The 23,468-nt window shown below is 27.1% G+C and overlaps 3 protein-coding genes and 1 long non-coding RNA gene across 5 annotated transcripts; 1 reads left to right on the top strand and 3 right to left on the bottom strand.

Annotated features, from left to right (window-relative positions):
- Nucleotides 1–103: 103 nt before the first annotated feature.
- On the bottom strand, nt 104–4,787 carry LOC107638783 (uncharacterized). 2 transcript variants are annotated; one of them, XR_015880661.1, is made up of 5 exons: nt 4,590–4,787; nt 4,468–4,509; nt 3,670–3,725; nt 2,145–2,948; nt 104–233 (listed from the first exon to the last, which is right to left on the bottom strand). It is a non-coding gene; the product is annotated as an uncharacterized LOC107638783 (long non-coding RNA). The 2 variants fall into 2 exon arrangements; XR_015880660.1 differs by lacking the exon at nt 104–233 and having other exon boundaries at nt 1,828–2,257; nt 2,653–2,948.
- Nucleotides 4,788–5,271: 484 nt separating this feature from the next.
- On the bottom strand, nt 5,272–7,745 carry LOC107635977 (heparanase-like protein 2). Its single transcript, XM_016339524.3, has 9 exons — nt 7,524–7,745; nt 7,367–7,403; nt 7,011–7,191; nt 6,753–6,907; nt 6,415–6,648; nt 6,135–6,324; nt 5,918–6,043; nt 5,737–5,836; nt 5,272–5,634 (listed from the first exon to the last, which is right to left on the bottom strand). The coding sequence occupies exons 1-9, from the start codon at nt 7,743–7,745 to the stop codon at nt 5,272–5,274; spliced, it is 1,608 nt and encodes a 535-aa protein (XP_016195010.2).
- An 8,800-nt stretch (nt 7,746–16,545) lies between these two features.
- Nucleotides 16,546–18,128, top strand: LOC107638781 (putative methyltransferase At1g29790). Its single transcript, XM_021120677.2, has one exon. It carries the CDS (start codon nt 16,620–16,622, stop codon nt 17,967–17,969), a length of 1,350 nt encoding a protein of 449 aa, XP_020976336.1. The 5' UTR covers nt 16,546–16,619; the 3' UTR covers nt 17,970–18,128.
- An 828-nt stretch (nt 18,129–18,956) lies between these two features.
- On the bottom strand, nt 18,957–21,960 carry LOC107637565 (heparanase-like protein 2). Its single transcript, XM_088483732.1, has 9 exons — nt 21,665–21,960; nt 21,508–21,544; nt 21,152–21,332; nt 20,894–21,048; nt 20,556–20,789; nt 19,955–20,144; nt 19,745–19,870; nt 19,556–19,655; nt 18,957–19,454 (listed from the first exon to the last, which is right to left on the bottom strand). Exons 1-9 carry the CDS (start codon nt 21,884–21,886, stop codon nt 19,092–19,094), a joined length of 1,608 nt encoding a protein of 535 aa, XP_088339858.1. The 5' UTR covers nt 21,887–21,960; the 3' UTR covers nt 18,957–19,091.
- Nucleotides 21,961–23,468: the final 1,508 nt, after the last annotated feature.

Here is a 23,468-nt window from a genome sequence, read left to right as displayed (position 1 = left end):
TAATATTTTATAATTTAAATACACATCTAAAATTTAAATTACTCAAAATTTAAAATTTAACTTTTAAAATTCTAAAGGTTTTTTACTTTTTAGAATGGATTAACTCTGACTGGTGCAAGGAAATTATGATTAAGTTCTATTTAGTAGTGTCTTAATGATCGAAAGATATTATTTTTGTTGCATAGCTTTCATAGTCAATTAGCTTGCTGGGTTGGTTGCATGGACTGGTTACACTGAAATTAAAAGAAATACATCTATTTGTTAGGATGAGAATAAAGATAAGAACTTGTACAAGTAATTAGCGTGAATTATTACGATTAAGGATGTGTACTTAATTAGTTTGAGTAAAGAAGCAAAAAGTAATCTAGAGTTTATAAGAGAAGATGTAGTTGGTATAGTCATAAAAAATTGTGTTTTTATTTTTCAATTATAACACATCTACACTACAACAATATAGATTATTTTTTAGGGTTATAATGTGTAAAAGAAAATTAAAATTTGCCAAAAAAATAAATTTTGACACTATTTTAACTATGAAAATATGTTAATAAAAGTTTTGTTAAAAATAGTATTTTTAATATATAAGTGATTGTGAAAAAAATTTAAATCTTATTTTGATAAATATTGACTGTCAAAAATAATTTGTTAGAAAATTTTGAGAACATATTTTCTGTGATACTTATTAATTGTTAAAAATACTATTTATTTTGACACTTATTGACTATAAAATATTCTCAACAAAAAATTTTAACAAAGAATGAGATGAGATCTTGAAACTAAAGAATAACTTGAGATTTTGAAAATAAAGAATGAGTAGTATAATCCTAAACTGAGAGCAGTGTGATGTCAAAATTAACAGAGCCAAAGAAGAAGAAAAATAGTGGAGTAAATTGAAAACAAATGAGTGTCAAAATTGATGAGTAATTTTCTACGGCCAAATTATTCATAAAAAAAATAGAAAATTTGACATTTATGATATTTGTCAAAAATATATATTAATTTTGACATTTAATTATGGTGTTAAAAAATAAAATGTTAAAATAACTCTATTTTCTTGTAGTGCTAATAGTATGATATTATATACAAAATATTCTTAAAATACATCTAAAATGATAAAAATATAGTTTTTAGATATAAACGTTTTCAAAATTACATCTATTTGTTGGGATGAGAATAAAGATAAGAACTTGTACAAGTAATTAGCGTAGATTATTACGATTCAGGACGTGTACTTAATTAGTTTGAGTAAAGAAGCAAAAAGTAATCTAGAGTTTATAAGAGAAAATGTAGTTGGTATAGTCATAAAAAATTATGTTTTTATTTTTCAATTATAACACATCTAATAGTATGATATTATATACAAAATATTCTTAAAACACATCTAAAATGATAAAAATCTAGTTTTTAGATATAAACGTTTTCAAAATTATTAAATTCTAGTTTTTAAATAAAAACGTACATAATACAATTAATCTTTTGATTTTTGATTCAATAAAATGCATCTAATATTTATTATTTAAATTATTGGTTGGATTTTTTCGTTACTTTTCAATGATAACGCATCTAATAGTATGATATTATATACAAAATATTTTAAAACACATCTAAAATCGTAAAAATCTATGATGTGTTATAATCCAAAAATAACAACACAATTTTAAATTAATTGTTGATTATAATAATTTTGAAAACTAATAAGTATCGAAAAAAATTCAACTAATAATTTAAATAATAAATATTATATTCATTTGATCGAATAAAAAATCAAAAGATTAATTGTATTATTAATGTTTAAATTTAAATATTTAAAGTTACCCTGATTTTGGATGTGTTTTAAAAATATTTTGAATAAAATATCATACTATCATATGTGTTATAATTGATAAATAACAACAGAATTTTTATGATCATATTAACTACATCTTCTTTCTTAAACTCTAGATTTTTTTTGCTTCTTTGCTCAAATTACTTACGTAGAAAGTACTTTATTTGCAACAACTTTATTAATAAAATTAAATAAGATCAACTTTGTTCCAATTAAATCAGCAGAGTATTTTTATGTTTAAATTAAAATATAATTAAAAATATTGAACATGATATTTCTTAACAAATTACATAAATACATGTGTGAAAAATAATAATACCTTTCACCAATGCAAAATGAGAGAGTGCTTCAGCTGGAAGGTAGTGATAGTCTTCACCAATGAAGACGAGATGGAGAATTCAGCTAGCAGCGTCCTTTTTGGTTTGGGATTCACTAAAATGTGTGAATGTCCCATAGAATAAGAAATTTAAAAAACTGTATCTGTATCTGTTACGTGAAGTTACGAAAGTAAAGCAAAGTCACCGTAACCACCAATGAAGTGGGTGGATTTTAAAATTTAAATTTAAATTAAAATCTAATTATAGATATGTATCTACAAAATAGGAACATGCTACACTAAAAAAATAATTAAATATTATTTAAATTTGATTAAAGGCTGATTAATATTGTACAACTAGCATTTCCCCTATAATATATGTTAAAGAACAAGGGCTGCTGACTACAGGCATTAAACCCAAATAAATAGAAATATTAAGAGTACCGAAGAGGATAGAAAAAAGTATAACAAAATATAATCAAAATCCAAAAATGAAATGATAGAATAATACCTGTCTGCTAGGGTACTTTGGGGAGCTTTGATATGATTCATTTTCAACTGCATCTGACTGGATAGAGTAAGCTGAGTTTACAGGAGGCACTGATGGAAACTCATTCTGATGCTTTGAGGGAGTGACTTTAAACCACCAAAAGCTTATCTGTGTGCTCCTCTCTTTTGTCGCATATTCCACCATTGCCGACATCCCCCAATCTTCTCTTCAAGTGCGGCACACCATTCTGCCACTACACTCTTCCAGAGATGCCATTGAGCCACTGCCCTGTCTGGTGCTTCTGGCTCCCTTGTAAGCTATCCAACAACAAAAAGAATAAATAAACAACTATCAAATGCACAAATTAAATTTTATCCATAATCCAATATCATTTTATTAGAGGACAGATCAGAAATTCTCAATGTTAATAGTACTTTATCTATAGTCAACGATATGATTTTTAAAAGAGGAATCTCAAAACATGATTTTAGATGAATAGTTTGAGAAAATGTATGAACTTTAGAAGTGAATACTACCATATGTGCTTTTGGTCAAGAAAGTCATTATCACTATTACAAAACTGAAAACACATATATCTCAGTATCTATAGAGTGTAGACTTGATAAAAATCAGGTCAATGGAGAATAAAGGAAAAAAAAAAAAAAACAAAGGTCGAGCTGTTTGAGGTTTTTTCTTTCTTAACTTCATGTTATAATCTCTTTTTAATATATATTTTTTGAAGTCACAAACTTACAGGAAGAACAGAAATTGCATCAAAGTTTAACGTCCTCATATTAACCAAAATGCAAAAAATGTTAAATAACTTTTTTGGTTCTCGTATAATTCATATATAGTTCATGTAGTTTATCATATTTATTCAGATTTTGCTACAAAAACAATTAAAGAAGACTAATTCTAATCCAACAATTAATTTCTTTATATTAAATATTAAGGTGGTGACATGGATGCTATATTTAAATAAACCCTAAAGCATTCAACATTTAAAAGTTAAGGACAAAGTTCTCACAAACATGTTACCTCCATCATCCTAGTCTGAATAACTGAAACCATCATTGGGTGAACTGGAAGAAACACTGCAGAGGCAGTTAATAACTTTGAGTTCTCCTTTTTAAGGACCCTCAACAAACACTACAGAACAATTATGGAAAATTTAAAATACATGGAGAACATACATAGATTGCATCAACATTCTCAAAAAACAAAGCTTTTTTACTCTGATTCAATCACAGTTTCAAGGAATACAACAATTTTCACTATCTATACGACAGTTCAAAGCCTTACACAGTAATATTAGATGAAAGACTCATATCCAAGAGATTGAAAACGAATATCACAGCAAACAGTCCTTAAAAACAGGTCAACAATTATACTGCTGGTTCTTTGGCTTTTGATTGCAGTTTATAGTAAAAGAAAGCAATTAATTATTTTTTCTGTTGAGGCTAATGTATTAAAAGGAATTATATATTTACATGTAAAAGTATATATGTATAGATATTTAAATTGCATCCACAACCTAATCAGCAATATAAAGCTACATTGAATAAGTGGCTGAAGAACAATCACAATGATAATACAGTTTAATAATCAAATTTCAATATTTTTTTTTGAATACTCAGACGTACTCTCTCCCTAGGTTTTTCTCTAATGATGTTTATGAATATTCTTTACAATTTCCAATTTTCAGTTTATTAAAACCCGAGTCACAGACTCACAGGCCAAATATTTCCAATTTCTCAACCAAATGCATCTCAACGCAGAAAAAGCAAAAGGAATAGCAATTCAATGCAGTGAAAGTGAGAGAGAGTGATGGCTTACAGTAACTCACAATTTGCACCCAATTTGCACGGGATTATGTTCCTGCACCCAATTTGCAAACCCAATTTATCATATAACAGCTCATTAACTTTCGATTAAGAAAAACACTTGTGATGGCTTACTAGTAAATTTTCAAACCCAATTTATCATATACTCCCATCAGTTGTGCACACCGGATATTCAAACGGAGTAAATGAAAGCCTGAATTGTTAAAAGGGGGTGCGATGAACATCCTATCCTTGCTGTGCTGCTTCTTCCCCACTCTGCCGCCTCTGAAATCACCGTGAAAGCTCTGTTCGCCGAGATTTTTTCTTATTAAATTTTTTTAATCTTTTTTCTTTTTTGCAGAGGAAAAAAATATTTAATTATAATGAAAAAGTTAAAAATTTAAAATAGCTAAGAAAGATAATTTTATAATTGATAACTTAGTTAACCTAGTTAAAGAAGTTAATTCTGTTACTAATATACCAGATTTTTGTTCTTAAGCAATATTAAAAAGTTATCATGAATATTTCAAATTTTATTCAATTGTGAATTTAAATTATTATACATGAATATATAGTGTCAGTTAATTAGTTAGTTTTTAATCATATAAATAATATGGGTATCCTTGATATCATCAATAATAAAAAAGATATAAGTATAAAGTATATAATTAATTAAAAATAAAATAAATTAAAAAAAATTTAATCATAAACTATTCCCAGCAAAGTACATATATATGCATATGCTTTATAAGTCTTAATAACTCTATCTAAGTTTTATAAGAAAAATAAAAAAGAAACAATAGAGAACTCTAGTAATCTATTTTGTAGGAGGTGCACATGCAGGTGCATTGAAATTATTAATTTGCACAAAGACTATTGAATGAGGTGCAACTTTGATTGGAGAAGAAGAAGAAGCATCAACAATCTTTGGTTTAAGCTCTGGAATTTCCTTTGACTTGGTGAGTTCCAATGGAGTTCCATTTAAAAGCACAACATCACTTTGAATGTTTCCATCTTTAGGTGTCAAGTGGTACTCTTCCCTTTTCAATGAATCCATCAAATTCACTGCGTTTATTCCTTCTGATGCCAACTCCTCCGGATAAAGATTCATGTCATTCACAAGGGACACATCGAAAGAAGTCGAATTCTCCATATTTATTAGTAGTAATGTAATTCCGCTCTGAGACAATAATTAGATCGACAATATGTTTTAACTTTTAAAAAGTTATCTTAAAATTAAAAAAAAAACTTTTAAAATGTATAAATCAAATTACTAACTTACCCCTTGTTTAGAACAATGAGCATATGTACGTAGATATGGTGAACTATCATGAGAAATAGAAAGCACATTGGTTCCCATAAGCCGATGCCACAAGAGTGCTCTGTTTAAAAAAAATAAAATTATTAAAAATAACATTTAATTTAACTACTTATATGAATATGAATAAATATATGTGACATACCCATAATAATCTGGATTAGGAATGAATGATGTTGTATTTAGCAAAGCATAGTTTCCTCCAATCAAAGCTTGTCTACAATAAACTTTGTGGTTGAAGGTTGATGTCATACCCAATTGGTCCAAATACCTATAGTTATTATTAATTTAAAAAATTATTAAAAAAATATATACAAAAAATTAGAGAGCTGAAATTCAATTTAAAAAAAAAAAAAACTTACCAAAAGCCATTGACAAAAGTATGTGATACATCTTTGCCTCCACTATTATAAGCTCCACCAGATTCTCCAACCCATGCTCCAGCCCATGGTGTGAATTCCTTCACCGCCGTTGAAACATCCTTAAAAGTTTGTGCAATTTTGCTCAAGAAATATGGGTCTTGAACCTTGCTAATAAGATCCTTATCAACACCTATATAACATAATTTTATAATACAATTATATTCTTAGAATGAAACAAATTAATCAAGCAACAAAAAACATTCGGAATTATTATACATACCAGCACCAAGGTTATAAATGTGATGTGTAACTCCATCAATGACACCAGGTCCAACATGTTGCAAGAAGCTATCAAACCATTCTTTACCATAAAATCCAGCTGGACCCAATACCTTTGGTCTTGTTGTGGCATTTGAGTATAATGAGTTAACTATGTGCCTTAGTTTTGTGATGTCTTTTGCATATTGAACACTATCTATTCTTGCTGATACTCCTTCAGAGCATAGCTCGTTTCCTATATCATTAATTAGCACAAAATGTTAAATTTATAAAAAATTATAGATAAAAATTAAATTAGTTAATTATAAAAATTAAAAGGGTTTTAATTTAATTTGGTACCGAATTCATATGAATCTATATTGTATCCTTTTGAGACAGTGTACTTCATGAGGCTTATGGCATTGTTTGGATTCCAATCTCCTTTCCAGTTTAATTGGTCTTCTTTGGAATTTTTCTTGCCAATAAGTGCGTTTAAGCCAAATGTAAATTTGACACTGCAAAATTTAAAGTAAATAAGATAAGATAAGATTGATTGTTTTAGAAGTAATTATAATAATATTGAGAAATTAAAATAATATATATTTATTAATTAATTACCCAGTTTTGTTGAAAAAGTGATTCATTTCATCCCATCTCTTTCTGGGAAGGCATCCAACACTGAATCCAAACAAGCCGTTATCTTTCTTTCTCATAGTTGGACAGTCCTTTTGCTTCCCAAATTGGTAAATAATTTGATCTTGTAGTGAACCTCCTAATCTAATCCTCAGAGGATTGAATGCTGCAACAATTTTGAAAGCAACTAAATTAGATGAACCTTTGAATGATAGATAATAATATGAAATACTCCAGTTTTTTAAAATACAGTGATCGTTCAATATTTTCTATTATATTATTTTTCACATAATAGTATATATTAATTAAAGTAATTTGACTTTAAAGAAAATATGGGTTACCTTTGATTGCATTTGAGAGTATTGTGTTATTCAAATTCTGAAAAAAAAAAGTTGCAAAAACAATAATTAATTATCATTATGAAATTAAAAAATGCATACAATATTCTGAATGGTAATATACGACAATAATATCAAACAAAAGAAATAAATAAAATACCAAGTTGAGAATCCCAGCTTTTCCCCATGGACATTGGTTATAGTCACATTTATTAGATGGCCACCAATCCAATGTTGCACATATGAAATTCTCATCAGTTGTAGCAATGTTTGTGACCCCTTTCACTTTAAGCTTCACATCTTCTGATGAAGAAAAAGAAGGACAAAATAATACTAAGAGACCCAAAAAGAGAGCTACTTTCACACACTGATTCACACCCATTGTAGAACAAAAATAGAAGAGAATATACTATGAATAATTTCTATTGATGTTTATTATATGATTTATATCATCGGTATTACTACTATTTATAGAGTTAATAGTACGGCTAACTATAACTACTTTTAAGTGAATAGATATTTTTAAATTTAAAGATATGTTTATCTTATATATTTTGTGGAAGTTAAATTTAATTTTTTTTTTGTCTGAGTTTTTTTATTATTTTAAATACTCGTTTTTTAAATTTAAGTTGAATTTAACATATCTTAAATTTAAAATCACGTTAGAACCATTTTATTTTTTTTTTTAATTAAAAAATTTTAAATTATTAAATTTTTTTCTAGAATCCAATAAATCAATCTAATCCAAATTACAATAATTTAAATCTAATTAAATTAAAAAATAAATTCAAATTTATATAATATAAATTGTAATTATTTAAAAAATAAAATCAAATCAAATCAATATACAATATAAATAGATACAACTTATATCGATTTTATCTTTTAAATCAATTCAAGCTGTGCTACAAACACCTTCTATCTTCTTCTTCTTTTCTTTTTTTTTTTGTTTACCAAAAATAGGAGACTCGAGCCCACGACCTCTTAATTGAGTATGGGGAGACTATGCCATTTAAACTATTACTCATTGGCACCTTCTATCTTTTAGTTATCTACTCATTATCAATAACAATCATATTAACATATATAAACGTATAAATATTCTGTGCCATAATCTAATATTGGTTTGGATAGGCCAAAATCAGCAACTTTTGCATCAAGCTTCTTTGATTTGATGTCCCTGTGTATGATTGAAACTACTGATTCCATAGGTAGACCACCGGATTGAAGAGCCTGCTTGATATCTGCCTCTATTGAAGTGTTGTTGCTCCAGTCATAATGGGAAGGTGCTCTGTATGGATAGGCACAGTGGCACATGGGACTGAGACTCTTATCAGAGCTGCAACCAGAAGCTGGACATTTGTTTTGTGGATTTCCATCTGAGATTTGTAATGGTTTGCAGAAAGTTTCGGTAGTTCCAGTTTCATAACAAATTGGATTACTTTCAACCCTGCATATTAAAATGAAGTTGCAGTTCCAGTTCCAGTTTCACATTATCTCACTTTGGTTTTCATCCTATTCATCTTCGATGCAAATGAGATCACTAGGAGCTCATGAAAATTCTGTTTTTGTGTTTGTAGTCTGCTAAATTATACATAGAATTCTAGTTCTCTGAAAAAAAAAAAAAGGCCAAATGCAGGTTCGCTGAAGAAACTCAACCTGGCTTGACACCATATAAAGATGCAGCAAAGAGACTAAGGCTTTGTTTGGATATAGGAAAGAAAATAAGAGGAAGGAAAATGAGAGGAAAGAAAATAGAAAGAAAAGTAGAGTTATTTATGTGTTGTTTGGATGAAGAGAAAATGAATGAAAAAAAAAATAGAAAGAAAAATTTCTTTTGTTTGGATAAGAAGAAAAATGAGAAGAAAAGAAAATCATAACGGTATAAAATTACATTAATACCCTTATAATAAAATAAAGTATAAATATTTTTATTTATTTATGTTTTATTGCATTTTATGAATATTATAAAATATTATAATTTTATAAATTATTTATCTAATACATATATAATGTTTAAATGTAAATCTTTATTATAATAATGTATTAAAATTATTAAAACTAAATTTATATTAATAATTATTATTAATAATAGAATTAGGAGTAATATTGTAAATACATCAAAAGTAACATTTTTCTTCTTGTTTTCATGCTTCTAATTGATGGAAAAAATTTTTTGTAGGATCCACACCAAAATTTTCTTTTCTTTCTATTTTTTTTGGTATCCAAACAAAGGAAAATAAAATTTTTCACTTATTTTCTTTTCACCACTTTTCTTTCCTCTTATTTTCCCTAAAACCAAACATAGTGTAATAGATTTGGGTTTTGTGTTCACCCCAGTTGAAGATGCTGTGCGAGAAGCAGTGGAGAGCCTCACAGCTAAAGGTTTCTTGCAGAGAATACCCTCACAAAATTAGTATTACTATTTACATTTAATTTAGATTTTACCTAAAGATGAAGTAATAGCCATTGCTTTATTTATTATGACAGAAGTAAAAACTTGGAAGAAATAATGATTGTATATATTCTAACATTGTCTAATAGATTAATCTTAATTTACTTTTTTGACACTTGTTATCAAAACAAGCTTGCATTATTGATGGGGAACAGAAGGGATTGGTAATATAAAACATGTATCTTGGTTGATTTTATCCAAGCTATGTCCATTATTGATGCTTATTCGGGTGCTTTAGATGTAATGGTATCATCTTGGTGTCAAGTGTGGATATTGTTAAAAGATGGAGGGATGAAAAGGTACTGTCCTAGGAGTTCTGATTTGAGTTTACAAGCTCCAGAACATGTGTTGGAAGGCTTTTAATTAGTGGCCTAATTTATAATTGAAAAGATGGTGGGGGTGTGTATGAAGATATTACTGTCACTACTACAGTTCTTGAATTGGCTAAATGGTGGGGTGGAAAGAGGATCAATGCGTGTCATGGGAGAACAGATTCACCTTCAATAAGTTTGTAACTCATAAAAGATGGATTCCAACTGTAGGCTTTAATTGTACAGGATTTCCATTTTATCATAAACCTCTGAAGAATCTAGATGGCTTAGTTCTTCCTTTATGATGAAAAATGTTGGTTACTATGGCTTCATATGATTGAAATTTAATGATGCATTAAAATGATACTATTTAGCTTTATTTCCCACAAAATCAAACTGATGAAATATCACAGTTGAGCTTTTAAAATTAGAATACCATGATGTATTTAACCACTTTTTAATTTGAATATGGAAGCAAAAGTGGTGTTGGACTTGGATATGGGGAATACAGGTGCTTCACAGCTATGTGGTGTCAGTGGAACAGAACTCGGATCATTCGTGTTCTCCATTTCATAACAAAATTGACAACAACAAACAATTCAGAGGGTCCGTTTTCTAGCTTCCGAAATTCATATTGCCCAACCACAAGTCGGACCATGCGATTTCTTAAGCAAAATTTTAAAATCAAACAACTCGCATGGTTGGATTTGTGTATTCCAAGTTTTTTCAATTTTTTAACACCTTTCGATTTGTGTACTCTGAAATTTTTTTAACTTTTTAACACAAATCTGACCGATTTGTCCGATTTGTGTACTCCCAAAGTTTTAAAAAACACAACAAATTATCATGTTAAAGTATATTCCTCATTTTGCTTCCATATTAAAATTTTTTAGCCGTATTTAACTCTCTTGTTTTGATAAAATTAAAATAATACTTTTTTCCTTGAATTTGTGAGAAATAGTTGGGTTAATGTGCATAAGATACAAATTTCAGTTTATGATAAACTCGTCAAATTTCTTGTGGAACTCAATTATTGTTAGGAGGCCACTCAGATAAAGACGCTTAAAATGTCTTTTTTTAAAGATGTTTTCATGTTGTATTTTAATTAGTTTCTGTATAATTTATTCGGTGTTCTTCATCATATATTATTAAATTCCTCAAAAGATTTTCTTTCCAAAAATAATAAAAAAATATTTAATTTGGACTAAAATAAAAAAGGTAATAGATTAACTATTAAATTTTTTGTAAAAGATTATTTACATAAAAAAATATATCACATTCATCAAAATATATATATAGCAAACTCAAGCCTTTTAAAATTTTTATAAATAAAAAAATAATTAATTTATATTCGTACAATATATAAAATAATTATTATATTATTATTATATTATAGATTAAGATTCATTAATTAATTTTTTTTTATTTTTAATATAAGCACTAGAAATAAATAAAATTTTTATAACTAAATGTAGTATAACAAAATATATATAATATTAATTAGTTCTTAAAAAATTCTAAAAAATAGTTTCTCATTTTAGTAAAATAACTATTTATTAAAGTAGACAAATTAATTATTTTTTTCTCATATAAAGTTTTTTTAAGACATAAAAGTAATTAATTAGGACATTGGTTAAGATAATTAAAGTCACTATTTCATTAAATTTTTAATTTAAAGAAAAATCCTAGTTAATTTTGGTATAGAAATTTCGAATTTGAAAAAAATGATAAAAATTATGTTAAATTTTGATTTATTTGATTCTCATTTAAATTAATCATTACATAAGTTAAAGTTCTGTTTTGAAGTTATATTCGAGCTTTAATCTGATTTTTAAAGTTTCAATTTACTTAGTTTTATTTTTTAACTTAGGTATCCGTGACTCATATTAGGGTTTTAAGTGTTTAGTTGAAAATACAAAAATAAGGTAAAAAAAATTTCAATTGTCACATCAAATAGTCGCTAGAATGTATAATGTAGCAGTCGTTAGTCCATCTCAGCATGTCGTTAACGATTTTGTGAGACAGTGACAAAATAAGATTAAGAACCAATGTGAGTCATAACTATTAAGTTGGGAGACTAAATTGAGTAAATCGAAATTTTTGAAATTAGATTGAAACATAGTTGTTAGAACCGAACCAGTGATCGAACCGATCAAGCTACTAGTTCACTGGTTTATTGGTTCAACCGATAAATTACTGGTTGAACCGATAAAATCGGTCTCACGTAAATATAAAATAGTTAAAAACTTAAAATTAAAATTTGAAATACATATCTTCACTAACATTTTATGAAGAATCAAGTCTCAACTTCTAAAAATAACTAATATAAAAAAATCATAAAATTTTAATATTACAATAGTATCTTATTTTGACACAATAAAAAAATAATTAATTCACAAAGCCTATCATCTAACTATAATATCAGTAGATTTTAACACTAACATCAAAACAAATAACCTTAATCACAATACTACCAATAAAATAGATCAAGTAAATTAATAAATTTTTAGTGAAATTTATATTTATATTAATAATGGTATATAATTAAAATATAATTAATTTTAAAAATAGAAAAAACAAAAATTAAATTAAATTAGATATTTATGTATACTATATAATTAGTATTTGTCAAATATAGTACTTAGAAGTGTAATGGCTAAGTGGCAAGTAGAGGTTGTTTTTGCTCCAAGGTTCTTAGTTTGAGATCTTGTGGGGACATTTTAAAAATTTTTTCAGGCTAACCAGTTCGGTTAGACCGGTTTACACCGGTTCATATTGATTTTATTCCTTAAATGGTCCAAAGAGTAAACCGAACTGGACTAGGGTCCGGTTCACTAGTTTTCCGGTCGAACCAGCCGATTCAGTTCGGTTTTTACAACTATAGATTGAAATACGAACATAATTTCAGAGACCAATAAGTATTATCTCTTTGTTGACAATTAAGTTGTTTTAATGGTAATTAAGATCTAATAATGGTTTATAATAAAAGAAGCATTCTTTTGCAACAATGAACCTATAGTAGTAGTTAGGGGTGTTCATAGATTAGATCATATCCATATAAATCCACAGTATTTATCCGTACCTGATATGTAATTTGAGGATATGATCTGATCTGTAAGATGATCGGATTGGATCGAATCGGATCCACACTCTAATCAGATAGAAGTAAATATGTTTAAAAAAGTAAACAAAAAAATTATTGACTTTTTTTATAAAAATAAAATTTTTTATATATTTTATATTTTATGGATATATTTGATATCTGATCCAAACATAAAAAGTGCGAATATCGAATTTGATCTAATGAATTTAGTGCAGATTGGATCGAAATTTCAGCCATATCCCATCTATAAACACCCCTAGCAATAATAACTAAAAAATTATAATGATTATATTTTTAACTAAGAGGAAGTGCAAAAAAAAAAAAGTACTAAATACAAGAACATTTAATCAAATATTAAAAAAAAATTTTACTTTAAAACAGTTGGACCTTTCTTGTTAATATATAATAATAATAATAATAATAATAATAATAATAATAATAATAATAATAATAATATTGTAATTGTTTTATATATCACACAAATATAAACATTTTTTTTTCTATGATCTTAAGAAAGGTTCTGTAAGTCCCTAACTTTATTATCGATTTTTGTAGTGTTAGCTCTAGGGGTGGCAAAGGGCCTAAACCCGCCGGGTCGGCCCGCGTAACCCGCCAAAAAAGGCGGCTGGGCTGGAAAATTAGGACCGCCAAATAGCAAAAGTCCGCCTAACCCGCACCGCTTAAACCGCCGGTTTTGGCGGGCTTTGGCGGGGCGGGGCGGGCTTCCCCGCTGGGCTTAGTATTTTTTTTTTTATCAAGGGGTATTTTTACAATTTTTTTTGCCAAAACCTAACTTTCCCCAACCCAACTTACAAGAGAATGAAGATGAAAATTGAGTGTTTTGGATTATGTTTATTTTGTTTTAGAGACTATTTATAATTATGTTTTGGATTATGTTTAGTTTGCTTTGGGAACAATATTTATAATTATGTTTTGGATGAAAACTTGGTTTATAATTATATTTATTAGATATTTATAATTACAAAGACTTTAATGTTTGTGAATATAAAAATTATAATTTATTTATACTTTTAGAAATTATAATAGTTAAAAATAAAAAATAGAAGAGATTTTTTTATACTTTTATGTATATTATTTAATAATTAAAAGTAAAAAAAAAAAGATATTTGGCGGGCTTAGCCCGCCGGCCCGCTAGCCCGCCGATAGGCGGGGCGGGCTGGGATTTTGGGACCGCCTCACTAGGCGGGGCGGGGCGGGTTTCTGGCGGGGCGGGCTTCCCCGCTTGCCACCCATAGTTAGCTCTCATATTATCAATTTGATTCATATATAATTCGGATGATAAATTATTTGGTGACGTGCTTCCTTTTTTCTGTGATATACTTGTTTATTATTATTATTATTATTATTATTATTATTATTATTATTATTATTATTATTATTATGTACATTAAAAAATAACAGGCCAAATTATTGCCATAACATAATAGAAGTATGGAAGTTTATCATTCTTCTCTAATGGAGGAAACAAATTTTTTTTCAATAGTTTTATTTAACGTCTAGTAGAATAAAAATAAATTTTATTAGAATAAATTTTAGTACGAGTTTAATATTTTTATTCATCATAAAATATTTATAGAATTACTCGTAGATAAATTTTGGAAAAAAGAAAAAAAAAACACAATTTTTAATTTTATTTTTAAATAAACTTTACTTTTAATTTTAAAATAAATTTTATTTTTATTTTTTAATAATATTAATTTTTTACCGTATATAATTATTTAATTATTTTTTAATCATATATAAATAAATTACTCTTAATAAGATTTTTTTGTGTTATTCAATTATCTTTTTAAAAAAAATAATTAATCATTAAAATAATTAAATTTTTCACAACAAAAATAATAAAAAAATTATGAACGAAAAAAATTAATCATTCTGATAATTTTTTGTATTTTTATTCATATTTTAATTATAAACATAAATATAATTTAATTATATTATTTATGAAATGTGACTATAGATGTAGATAAAATTTAGTTATATTACTTATATATAGTTTTATTGTATTGTATTGCTTATAAAGTTAGATTATAATGATGATAATAGAATTGTTCTTGTATTTTTATATGTGTGATTAATTGGTGGTGTTAAAACATTACTCTTAATTATAAATAAGGTTTATAATTTAAAAAATAAAAAATTCAATTAAAAAAATACGAAAAAAAATGATGTTAAAATATTCTAACTCTTTAAAATAAAAATATTCAAAATTAAATTAAAAATTATTTAAAATTTAAACTCAATAAAAATTTATATTCAATGTATTTTGTATTAAATATATTTAATAACCTATTATATCATATTAGTTGAAATTAGTTTTTATAATGTTAATTTTTTTAATAACACTTTATTAAAAAAAATAATCTTTTCAGAATTTTTTAAAAATTAATTAATATTATATATATTTTGTTACATTATATCTTGTTATAAAAAAATTATTTATTTCTAATGCTTATATTAAAAATAAAAATAAAATTTAAATTAGTAAATTTTAATCTATAATATAATTATAATATAGTAATTGTTTTATATATTATACCAATAAAAATTAATTATTTTTTATTTATAAAAATTTTTTAAGAGCTTGTTATATATATATATATTTTGATGAATGTGATATATTTTTTTATGTAAATAATTTTTTTAAAAAAATATAATAATTAATCTATTACCTTTTTTGTTTTAGTCCAAATTAAATGTTTTTTATTGTTTTTGGAAAGAAAATCTTTTGAGAAATTTAATAACATGTGATGAGGAACATCGAATAAATTATACAGAAACCAATTAAAACACAACATAAAAACATCTTTAAAAAAAGATGTTTTAGGCATGTTTATCTAAGTGACCTCCTTATTGTTAACATATATAGACTTGTTATTTAATTAGGGGTTGATGTGAAAATCCAACAAAACATGATCATTAATTTATAAATATAAAAGGTGCATTGGTGGATGAGATCCGTATATAATGCTAAAATAACAAGAAAGTCAATAACCCAATTCTCAAAGAATTTTACTTGTAAAATACAGACAACTAACGAGGTACTTAAATTATTATTATGATCACTCTTTGTTGACCCGTCCATATCGGCCTATGTATGTTACTTCACAAATATTTTGCTAAATAAACTAATAAACATGTGCCAAACATGATTGATTTGGAAAGAAACCATCTTATCGTATATTTATTAAAATACAATTAAATCAATTCTCATTAAAGTACAATAATTTATCATTAAATGAAATTTCGGGTTAGAGGATACTGTAAAAAACCAATAAAAAGCATCATTAGTTCCATGTTGATAATTTTATTTTTGTCTTTGCAATTCTTCCCCATCGTTTCTAAGCGTTTTGAGGGAAGAAAGAAATGGGAATTGAAGCTCAAGAGGAAGCAGAGTATTCAAAAAAGCTTCAAGGTTATGATTATCAACATGGACATAGTTATAGTCACACCCTAAAACACAAGTTGAATCCCCTTGTGCTAGTAATAGTCACAAACCTTGTCACCATATACATTGTTACTGGCCCATTTAGCTCTTTGTATCATCATCCTCCTCATCATAATAATAACTTTAACTCAATCTTGCAAGAACTCAACACCACAAAATCTCAACTTGCTGCTAGCCATTCACTTTTGTCTGAGCTTCACCATAGGCTCAACTCAACTAACCTTCTTGTCCAAGCATTGCTCATTGATCTTACAACGCGCCAACAAGACAAGCAATATTCTAGAAACAACGATGGCGAAAGGTCTTCGAATGAAGAGCTTAATCTTGCACTTGCCTCTTACAAGCTCCCTTTCGGATACTCGCAATGGATAGGATCAGATGAGATTCATTCTCCGATTGGTGCGGTGTGTTTGAGGTTCCAAGATGAGTTGAACCAATACATGTCATATGACATAGGAGGGGAATGCCTTGCAGATGAGGTGTTTGCACAAATGCTTGTGTCAAAAGGGTGTGAGCCACTCCCTAAAAGAAGGTGCCATCCCAAGTCTCCAAAAGGTTTTGTTGAGCCAAATCAAGATTTGCAAGATACCCTTTGGAAAATTCCACCAGATAGCAACATTGTTTGGGATCCTTATACTTGTAAGAGCCACAAGTGCCTCATTGAGAGGAAGAACAATAAAGGGTACTGTAAAGATTGCTTTGATCTGCAAGGAAGGGAAAAGGGTAGGTGGATCTTTGATGATGGTGGACTTGATTTTGGGATAGACCGAGTTCTTGGGACGAAAAGATCCAGCAGCACAATCAGTATGGGACTTGACATTGGTGGCGGAACAGGGACATTTGCTGCAAGGATGAAAGAAAGGAATGTGACAATCATCACAAGCACACTGGATTTGGACGGTCCATTCAGCCACTTCATTGCATCAAGGGGATTGATTCCAATTCATCTCAGCATATCTCATAGGCTTCCATTCTTTGAGAACACACTCGATATTGTTCATTCCATGGAATTCATAGGGAATTGGTTGCCAGAGACTATGCTTGAGTTTTTGCTATATGATGTGTATAGGGTGTTGAGGCCTGGGGGAATTTTCTGGCTTGAACATTTCTTCTGCTTTGGATCACAGGTTAATGGAACTTATTTGCCAATGTTTGATAGAGTTGGGTTCAACAGACTTAGATGGCACGCTGGTAGGAAGATTGATCATGATGGGATTCAGAAGAATGAATGGTACATTTCAGCATTGTTGGAAAAACCAGTGATTTAAGGTATGCATGAGAATATAATGCTCAAGATAAATTAGTAGACAAAGATTTCTGTGACAATTATCTTGTGAATTAGTGAAAGTTTATGTTAATATCTTTCTTGTAGTCCAAAGACTCTTAATTTCTTCTCTTAATATGCACAGTTTCTTCTTTTTGGTAAACACGAGTTTATGATTTTTGGCAACAGGTCAAATTACTATAACTATAGTAAATAACTAAATATACAACTATTATATTAAAAATTTAAATCTTAGATTTTCTAATAAAAAAAATTAGTAATTTTGTTGTGTAGTTAAACCTATTTTTTAATTATATTTAATACTATTGTACATAGTTTGAAACAACAAATCTTTAGGTCCAACAAGTGGATAGCACAATCATATATATGGAACTAATACTTATTTCTTGAGAAGGGTAATTTTATACTAATTCAATGAGGAAATCAGCAAATTGCTATAGTATAAATATCCAATTATTCAGTGGCTTGAAAATGAAGTAAACTTTTATTAAAATTTGCATCCAAGGAGATTTTTTCTTATTAAATTTTTTTATTCTTTTTTCTCTTTTTTTTTTGTATAGGAAAAAAATATTTAATTATAATGAAAAAGTTAAAAACTTAAAATAGCTAAGGAAGATAATTCAATAATTGATAACTTAGTTAACTTAGCTGAGGAAGTTAATTCTATTACTAATATACCAGGTTTTTATTATAAAGCAATATTAAAAAGTTATCATAAATATTTCAAATTTTATTCAAATTGTGAATTTAAATTGTTATACATGAATATATAGTGTCAGTTAATTAGTTAGTTTTTAATCATATAAATAATATGCGTATCCTTTTTTTTATTATCGAAGATATGGAGACTCGAACCCGTAACCTCTTAATTGAGTATGGGGAGACTATGTCATTTGAGCTATTGCTTCTTGGCAATAATATGCGTATCCTTGAAGTCATCAATAATAAAAAAGATAATTAATTGAAAATAAAAGAAATTAAAGAAATTTAATCATAAACTATTCCCAGCAAAGTACATATATATGCATATGCTCTATAAGTCTTAATAACTCTATATAAGTTCTATAAGAAACATAAAAAAGAAACAATAGAGAACCCTAGTAATCTATTTTGTAGGAGGTGCACATGCAGGTGCATTGAAATTATTGATTTGCACAAAGACTATTGAATGAGGTGCAACTTTGATTGGAGAAGAAGAAGAAGCATCAACAATCTTTGGTTTAAGCTCTGGAATTTCCTTTGACTTGGTAAGTTCCAATGGAGTTCCATTCAAAAGCACAACATCACTTTGAATGTTTCCATCTTTAGGTGTCAAGTGGTACTCTTCCCTTTTCAATGAATCCATCAAATTCACTGTGTTTATTCCTTCTGATGCTAACTCCTCCGGATAAAGATTCATGTCATTCACAAGGGACACATCGAAAGATGTCGAATTCTCCATGTTTATTAGTAGTAATGTGATTCCGCTCTGAGACAATAATTAGATCGACAATATGTTATAACTTTTAAAAAGTTATCTTAAAATTAAAAAAAAACTTTTAAAATGTATAAATCAAATTACTAGCTTACCCCTTGTTTAGAACAATGAGCATATGTACGCAGATATGGTGAACTATCATGAGAAATAGAAAGCACATTGGTTCCCATAAGCCGATGCCACAAAAGTGCTCTATTTAAAGAAAATAAAATTGTTATTCATTCAAAAATGACATTTAATTTAACTACTTATATGAATATGAATAAATATATGTGACATACCCATAATAATCTGGATTAGGAATGAATGATGTTGTATTTAGCAAAGCATAGTTTCCTCCAATCAAAGCTTGTCTACAATAAACTTTGTGGTTGAAGGTTGATGTCATACCCAATTGGTCCAAATACCTATAGTTATTATTAATTAAAAAAATTATTAAAAAAAATATATAAAAAATAGAGAGCTAAAATTCAATTAAAAAAAAAACTTACCAAAAGCCATTAACAAAAGTATGTGAAACATCCTTGCCTCCACTGTTATAAGCTCCACCAGATTCTCCAACCCATGCTCCAGCCCATGGTGTGAATTCCTTCACCGCCGTTGAAACATCCTTAAAAGTTTGTGCAATTTTGCTCAAGAAATATGGGTCTTGAACCTTGCTAATAAGATCCCTATCAACACCTATATAACATAATTTTATAATACAATTATATTCTTAGAATTAAAAAAATTAATCAAGCAACAAAAAAGACTAAAAGATTTAGATATAAAAGTGGAATGAGTAATATACTTTAACATTATAATTTTTGGTATTTTTTAAAACTATGGTAGGTATACAAATTAGATTTATGTACTCCAAATTAGATTTGTGTAAATTTTTTTAATTTTTTAAACACAAATTGGAGGGTCCAATTTTTATTCCTAAATCAGACAGTCCGATTTTTGTATCTCTTAAAAATCTGCTGGTCCGATTTCTACTCCCTAAATTAAATCATCCCACATTTTAAAAAATACCACTGCAGATCATAATCATTATTAATCCAATATTAAAAAAAATGTGACAAAAAAAACATTCTGAATTATTATACATACCAGCACCAAGGTTATAAATGTGATGTGTAACTCCATCAATGACACCAGGTCCAACATGTTGCAAGAAGCTATCAAACCATTCTTTACCATAAAATCCAGCTGGACCCATCACCTTTGGTCTTGTTGTGGCATTTGAGTATAATGAGTTAACTATGTGCCTTAGTTTTGTGATGTCTTTTGCATATTGAACACTATCTATTCTTGCTGATACTCCTTCAGAGCATAGCTCGTTTCCTATATCATTAATTAGCACAAAATGTTAAATTTATAAAAAATTATAGATAAAAATTAAATTAGTTAATTATAAAAATTAAAAGGGTTTTAATTTAATTTGGTACCGAATTCATATGAATCTATATTGTATCCTTTTGAGACAGTGTACTTCATGAGGCTTATGGCATTGTTTGGATTCCAATCTCCTTTCCAGTTTAATTGGTCTTCCTTGGAATTTTTCTTGCCAATAAGTGCGTTTAAGCCAAATGTAAATTTGACACTGCAAAGTTTAAAGTAAATAAGATAAGATAAAATTGATTGTTTGTGAAGTAATTATAATAATATTGAGAAATTAAAATAATATATATTTATTAATTAATTACCCAGTTTTGTTGAAAAAGTGATTCACTTCATCCCATCTCTTTCTGGGAAGGCATCCAACACTGAATCCAAACAAGCCGTTATCTTTCTTTCTCATAGTTGGGCAGTGCTTTTGCTTCCCAAATTGGTAAATAATTTGATCTTGTAGTGAACCTCCTAATCTAATCCTCAGAGGATTGAATGCTGCAACAATTTTGAAAGCAACTAAATTAGATGAACCTTTGAATGATAGATAATAATATGAAATACTCCAGTTTTTTAAAATACAGTGATCGTTCAATATTTTCTATTATATTATTTTTCACATAATAGTATATATTAATTAAAGTAATTTGACTTTAAAGAAAATATGGGTTACCTTTGATTGCATTTGAGAGTATTGTGTTATTCAAATTCTGAAAAAAAAAAGTTGCAAAAACAATAATTAATTATCATTATGAAATTAAAAAATGCATACAATATTCTGAATGGTAATATACGACAATAATATCAAACAAAAGAAATAAATAAAATACCAAGTTGAGAATCCCAGCTTTTCCCCATGGACATTGGTTATAGTCACATTTATTAGATGGCCACCAATCCAATGTTGCACATATGAAATTCTCATCAGTTGTAGCAATGTTTGTGACCCCTTTCACTTTAAGCTTCACATCTTCTGATGAAGAAAAAGAAGGACAAAATAATACTAAGAGACCCAAAAAGAGAGCTACTTTCACACACTGATTCACACCCATTGTAGAACAAAAATAGAAGAGAATATACTATGAATAATTTCTATTGATGTTTATTATATGATTTATATCATTGGTATCTACTATTTATAGTGTTAGTAGTGTGGTTAGCTATAACTACTTTTAAGTGAATAGATATTTTTAAATTTTAAGATATGTTTATCTTAAATAATTTAAAGTTTAAATTATATAATTCAATTTTTGTGAAAGTTAAATTTGATTTTTTTTGTCTGAATTTTTTTTATTATTTTAAATACTCGTTTCTTAAATTTAATTTGCTATCAAAAGACAATTGCTCTAATCCCAGTTTATTTATTTTTGTATGAGGTGTTATTTTCTATTTTTTTTATTATAATATTTGGGCTCAAATTTAACTTTTTTTAGCAATATTTTTATTTCATTTCCTCAATTTTTTTGGTTTAAAGTTTAATCAACTGGGCAAACGCCAAAAAAAAAAATACAGAAAAATTACTCTAGGAAAAACTTTTTAATATAAAGATATGTTTTAATTTATTTATTTATATACAGTTTATATCCTTGATCAATGATCATGAACTATATAGTAACCTAATATGTGTTTTAAGGATTTAATCTCGGATGAGAGATAAGAAAACTCTCAAGATTAAATTAGTCTAAATATTTTAAATATTTTTTAAATTAATGATATCTTAATGTGTGTACTTTCATAATAGGTAACTTGTATATTTGTAAAAGTTTAAATTAGATTGATCTTATCAATTATCATATTGTTAACAAATGGCGTGAATAATAGATTAGATTAGATTAGCTTTTATATTTAATTTCAAACCGACTCATTCATTTTATATTATATAATATAATACTATTTTTATTATTAATTATTTATACTTTTATTTACAACAATTTTCTGAAAACAACTCCTTGGCATAGTCTCTCCAACATAGATATCAGGCCAATTACTGTTGTATATACATTCAATTATTATTATTTTTTTTTCTAATTCAAAAGTTTTAAATGGTAATTTTTTTTCTAAAATTGAATAAATCAATCTAATCCAAATCACAATAATTTAAATTTGATTAAATTAAAAAATAAATTTAAATTAATACAGTTTAAATTACAATTATTTACAAATCAAATCCATAGCATCTAAATCAACACAATCTAAATTTCTCTTAAAATATCATTAGTTAAATTTGACATATCTTAAATTTAAAATCACATTGGAACCACTTTACTATCTTTTTTTAATTCAAAAGTTTTAAATTGTTAAATTTTTTCTAGAATCCAATAAATCAGTCTAATCCAAATTATGATAATTTAAATCTATTAAATTAAAAAATAAATTCAAATTTATATAATATAAATTGTAATTATTTAAAAAAATAAAATAAAATCAATACAATCTAAATAGATACAACTTATATCAATTTTATCTTTTAAATCAATTCAAACTGTACTACAAACACCTTCTATCTTTTAGTTATTCACTCATTATCAATAACAATCATATTTACATATATAAAGGTATAAATATTCTTATATTTGTATATATTATATTTATTCAATAAAAAATCCTAGCATAATAACAGTTTGTACTTGTGTA

The sequence above is a fragment of the Arachis ipaensis genome, chromosome B4, assembly GCF_059453495.1.
Source record: "Arachis ipaensis isolate K30076 ecotype BB chromosome B4, ASM5945349v1, whole genome shotgun sequence".
Lineage (NCBI taxonomy): Eukaryota > Viridiplantae > Streptophyta > Magnoliopsida > Fabales > Fabaceae > Arachis > Arachis ipaensis.
Note: the sequence above shows the minus strand (reverse complement) of the source record. Positions and strands in the feature narration are given on the sequence as shown.